This window comes from Panicum virgatum, chromosome 9K (assembly GCF_016808335.1).
Source record: "Panicum virgatum strain AP13 chromosome 9K, P.virgatum_v5, whole genome shotgun sequence".
NCBI classification, from domain to species: Eukaryota; Viridiplantae; Streptophyta; class Magnoliopsida; order Poales; family Poaceae; genus Panicum; species Panicum virgatum.
The window spans coordinates 51,294,310-51,298,020 of record NC_053144.1 but is presented as its reverse complement, the minus strand read 5'-3'; the positions used below and the strand labels follow the sequence as shown (position 1 = coordinate 51,298,020).

General features: G+C 49.4%; 1 protein-coding gene across 2 annotated transcripts; it reads right to left on the bottom strand.

Moving 5' to 3' along the window:
• Window positions 1–1,550: 1,550 nt before the first annotated feature.
• Window positions 1,551–2,927, bottom strand: LOC120652092 (protein MAIN-LIKE 1-like). 2 transcript variants are annotated; one of them, XM_039929805.1, is made up of 3 exons: window positions 2,498–2,927; window positions 2,053–2,418; window positions 1,551–1,957 (listed from the first exon to the last, which is right to left on the bottom strand). In XM_039929805.1, exons 1-3 carry the CDS (start codon window positions 2,653–2,655, stop codon window positions 1,945–1,947), a joined length of 537 nt encoding a protein of 178 aa, XP_039785739.1. In that variant the 5' UTR covers window positions 2,656–2,927; the 3' UTR covers window positions 1,551–1,944. The 2 variants fall into 2 exon arrangements, with proteins under 2 accessions (XP_039785739.1, XP_039785738.1); XM_039929804.1 differs by having other exon boundaries at window positions 2,034–2,418; window positions 2,498–2,920.
• Window positions 2,928–3,711: the final 784 nt, after the last annotated feature.

Genomic DNA, 3,711 nt, shown 5'->3' with positions numbered 1-3,711 from the left:
TAATACATCTATTGGGATCGTTAGGAGAGGGTCCTAAATTAGCCTCCATTTCCCGACGGAAAGCTGCCCGAGAGAATGAGGAGCTCATAGCTGTTTGGTTGGGCTAATTAAAAAAAGTGGGAACTGAATTGCAAGTCTGTGCTCTCAGGAACCACAAGGTGCTCTTTTATAGACGCAGGGCTGCTTACATGTCCAAGCACTTTGAACACAGATATTATCTCTCACTGCTCCATAGTCGTCCACGGTTCTGCACTCGCACGCTCCACAGTGCGCACTCATTCCACTAAAAACAACAACAGGACCTCTCACTGCTCGTACCATCAGCACTCGCACGCTCCACAGCGTTCACTGCTACCACTTTAAACACGGATTATTGCATCGACCTACTCATCGCATCGCCCACTTTAAACTCGTCGTAGTGTCACTGCATCGACCTACTCGTGATTATTGCACTGCCCTGACACATCCCAGCGCCCAGAACACTACACGGTACCGGCGTAATCGTCACAATGTTAACCATAGGAATTACATCATAATACAACATTAATGAAACACACAGCAGAAATGCAGTGGCATGGCAGAACCCGTTGCAACTACGGTAAACAGATTTTGATCTAAGCTAACATGCCTTAGGTAATTTAAAAAAACACAACAAATACAACGATGCAACATGTCACTTGGACTAGGTAGTCCTAATAGCCGTACCCCCACGTAGCAAACTGCGTTGAGCCTTCTCCGCAGTATCCACCCATTGCAGGTTGCGCAGGCGGTGGTGCCGGAGGGCCAGGGCCCTTGTTCTTGTGACAAGGGCAGTTGCAGCTATGGCGAAGTTCTGATATCGAATTACGGGGTACGTCTCCGACACCCTTGCGGCCTCGATCGGAGCCTCTGGTGGAACGTGCACGACACGTGTGCGCGTCCTCGACAGGTACCACCGTAGGTAGTCCGCGAACGCCTCGTTGCTGTGCGGCCGATCCTCGAAAACGACGTCGTGGAGGGCCGCGGCCCAAGAGTCGACGTAAGGACGGACCTTGTCGGCCCACCGCGAGCCTGGTGGCTGACCCTGCCGTGTCCACCTATAATAGAAAGTTTGAGCGATTCAATGCTAAATGGTAGGTTAAAAAATGAATAATTATTAACATAACTATTTATTCGGTACCTGTGGACATGGGCCTCCACTGAGTGCACAATCGGGACCGGGGTCTGCTGGTAGAGACCGAACTGCCTCATAACCCGGTCAACGTGGTACTCCTCGACGTGGATGTCGTAAAGGATCGGCTTCCTCGTCATCCAGTACTCGTGATCTCGCAAACATAATGACGAAAGACCGCTCGGTGCCCGGGCGTAAATGTCGGCTGCAGTGTACGGAGTCCACCTCACGTCCGTGTCTACAAGAGCGTCAAACTGACCAACGAAGTCGTGGTACGACTTCCTCGTCTGCACGCCGACCCAAGAAGGCTGCACAATGAAAAAAAAGTTAACCAATAAATCGTACATTTGTGCAAGCATGTAACAATAAGTAAAGCAAACGATGTTACGTACCCTCCTGAGGTACCACAACGAACCCATCGTAGGTCTGTCGACGTCGTCGTGGTCTGCGGACAGCTGGACGTACGGCTCGAAGTTCATCTCTGGCCTACCGACGGGAAAGCGCTCGTAAGACCAGAGCTGTAACAGTAGAGGACACCCAACAAAAATGGGCTCCTCTGCTGAGACCTTCGTCACGCCCGTGCAAAGACCCTTGTAACTCGCAGCCAAAACAGCAGAACCCCAGCGGAACTGTGGCATCTCGTGAAGTGGAGCGTCAGCTATCGACCTCGCCAAAGGAATGAGCTGTTTGGGGGCACGAGTCACCCTGCGAGCTGCAGAACATGACCCAGCCGAACAGCCACAATAAGTACGCCTCGAAGTGCCTGGCAACCGTAAAGTCGTCTGCGTCTGCCCTCATGTAGTCCGCCTTCAAAATGGTACGAGTCGTCAATGCAAATACATATCAATATAAGTACGGAAAGAATCAACATTTATGTACTCACACTGAACTGTAGAAGCCACCTCTTTGTCGGTCCGTGTGCGTGGTTCGCAGGCAAGGGCCGGTACGGCAACGCTAGCTCGTTGCGCTGAACCCCGGCGAACCGAGCCAAAAGGTCGTCGCGCCACGAGAGTCCCACGTCCTCTGCACCCACAGCTCGTCCAGCACACGGCAAGCCTAGAAGCATCGCCACGTCCTGAAGAGTAGGGGTCATCTCACCAACCGGGAGGTGAAATGTGTGCGTCTCCGGACGCCAACGGTCGAGAAGTGCCGCGAGGAGGGACATGTCGAACTGGAACCGTGGAGCCCTATCCCTAGGTCGACGTGCAGGGTCGGCCATATCTCCCTCCACAAGTCGCGCAATCGGGAGAAGACCTGAAGCGCGTAACCTGCATCGCGAAAATGAAAATCAAGTTAGAACAAACGGTTAAGGAAACAACTAAAATATGTGACAAATGTATTCCGTACCTAGGAACCCAGCGACGGTGTATCGGCATCGTCGACATGGGCACACGAGCCCGAAACGTCCCTAAGCTGATGCCACGGACCGCAGACATGTACGACCAGTGGCGCTTGTCGACGAGAGCATCTAGCAACTCAGGGGTAGCTCCTTCCTCGTGCGCCATACCTGTATAATGAGATTTATTACAAACAATTTCAGAACATAAATAACAATATTAAGCATAATAACATTAACGTAAAAAAATACTAAATAAAATTTCAGAACATAAATTAAGTAATACAACAAATTTTTAATAAAATACTAAATAAAACATAACATAATAAACTTATAAATGATGCACAACAAATTACATATTATATAACTTCAAATTCCAATTACAGCAATAAAGTTGAACATATATTTGGGGCACATATTACAACAAATATTCGTACGCCAAGACGAAATCAGTTTACGACATATTAGTTCTTAATATTACATAATTTAACATCGAACATGATTGAATAGCGACTCGATCAAATAAGGCCATCGTTGTTAGGACGGCGGCCACGACGACTCGTTGCCTGCGGTGCCGGATTTGGAGCAGCTTCAGATGGGCCCGCTCCATCTGTGCGGCCACCATAACTCAATGCCGTACAATACTTGTACGTATGACCCGTCTCATGGCACTTCGAGCAGAGGCGGACATCTCGACCAGCCTCCGAGCGATCCATGTTATTTCTAATGCGTTTCTTCTTGCGTCGGCCCACCCCTTGAAACATTTCTGGATCTGGATCTGGAATGTAAGTTGCATTGTGTCCAGGATCAGTTATGAAGTCTCCAAGGATGCGAAACCCATATATCTCGTGCCTCCAAGTCATCCAAATAGTTTCCTTCATGAAGTAATTTGAGACATACATACGAGCCTGTAGTCCACCAGCTTCAAAACAGGCAGCAATGACATGTGTGCACGACAGGTGCAGCAGCTTTGGCTTATGACATGAGCAAATACAAGCATCAGGATGGAGAACACACTCATGCACATGCTTCTCACGCCGGCCCCCCATTCGGCCTTTGTCCCTACACATCACCTCGTACCGACGTTCCATAGAGCCAACTGGAGTCACCCGATATAAACGGGTCTTTTTGAAAGCTTCCTCCATATGCTCCGTAACCTTATATCCGTAAACTTTGCGATTATCGAGCATATCTTTCTGTGCCACAGCGTAACGGTCCCTGAAGT

Bases quoted from the DNA above. Each gene is read 5' to 3' on its own strand.
- LOC120652092 (XM_039929804.1), bottom strand. From the start codon at position 2,655: ATGGCGCACGAGGAAGGAGCTACCCCTGAGTTGCTAGATGCTCTCGTC. The intron at 2,419-2,497 runs GTACGGAATACA...TTCGCGATGCAG, and splicing joins CACCGTCGCTGGGTTCCTAG to GTTACGCGCTTCAGGTCTTC. The intron at 1,958-2,033 runs GTGAGTACATAA...ACCATTTTGAAG, and splicing joins GGTGGCTTCTACAGTTCAGT to GCGGACTACATGAGGGCAGA.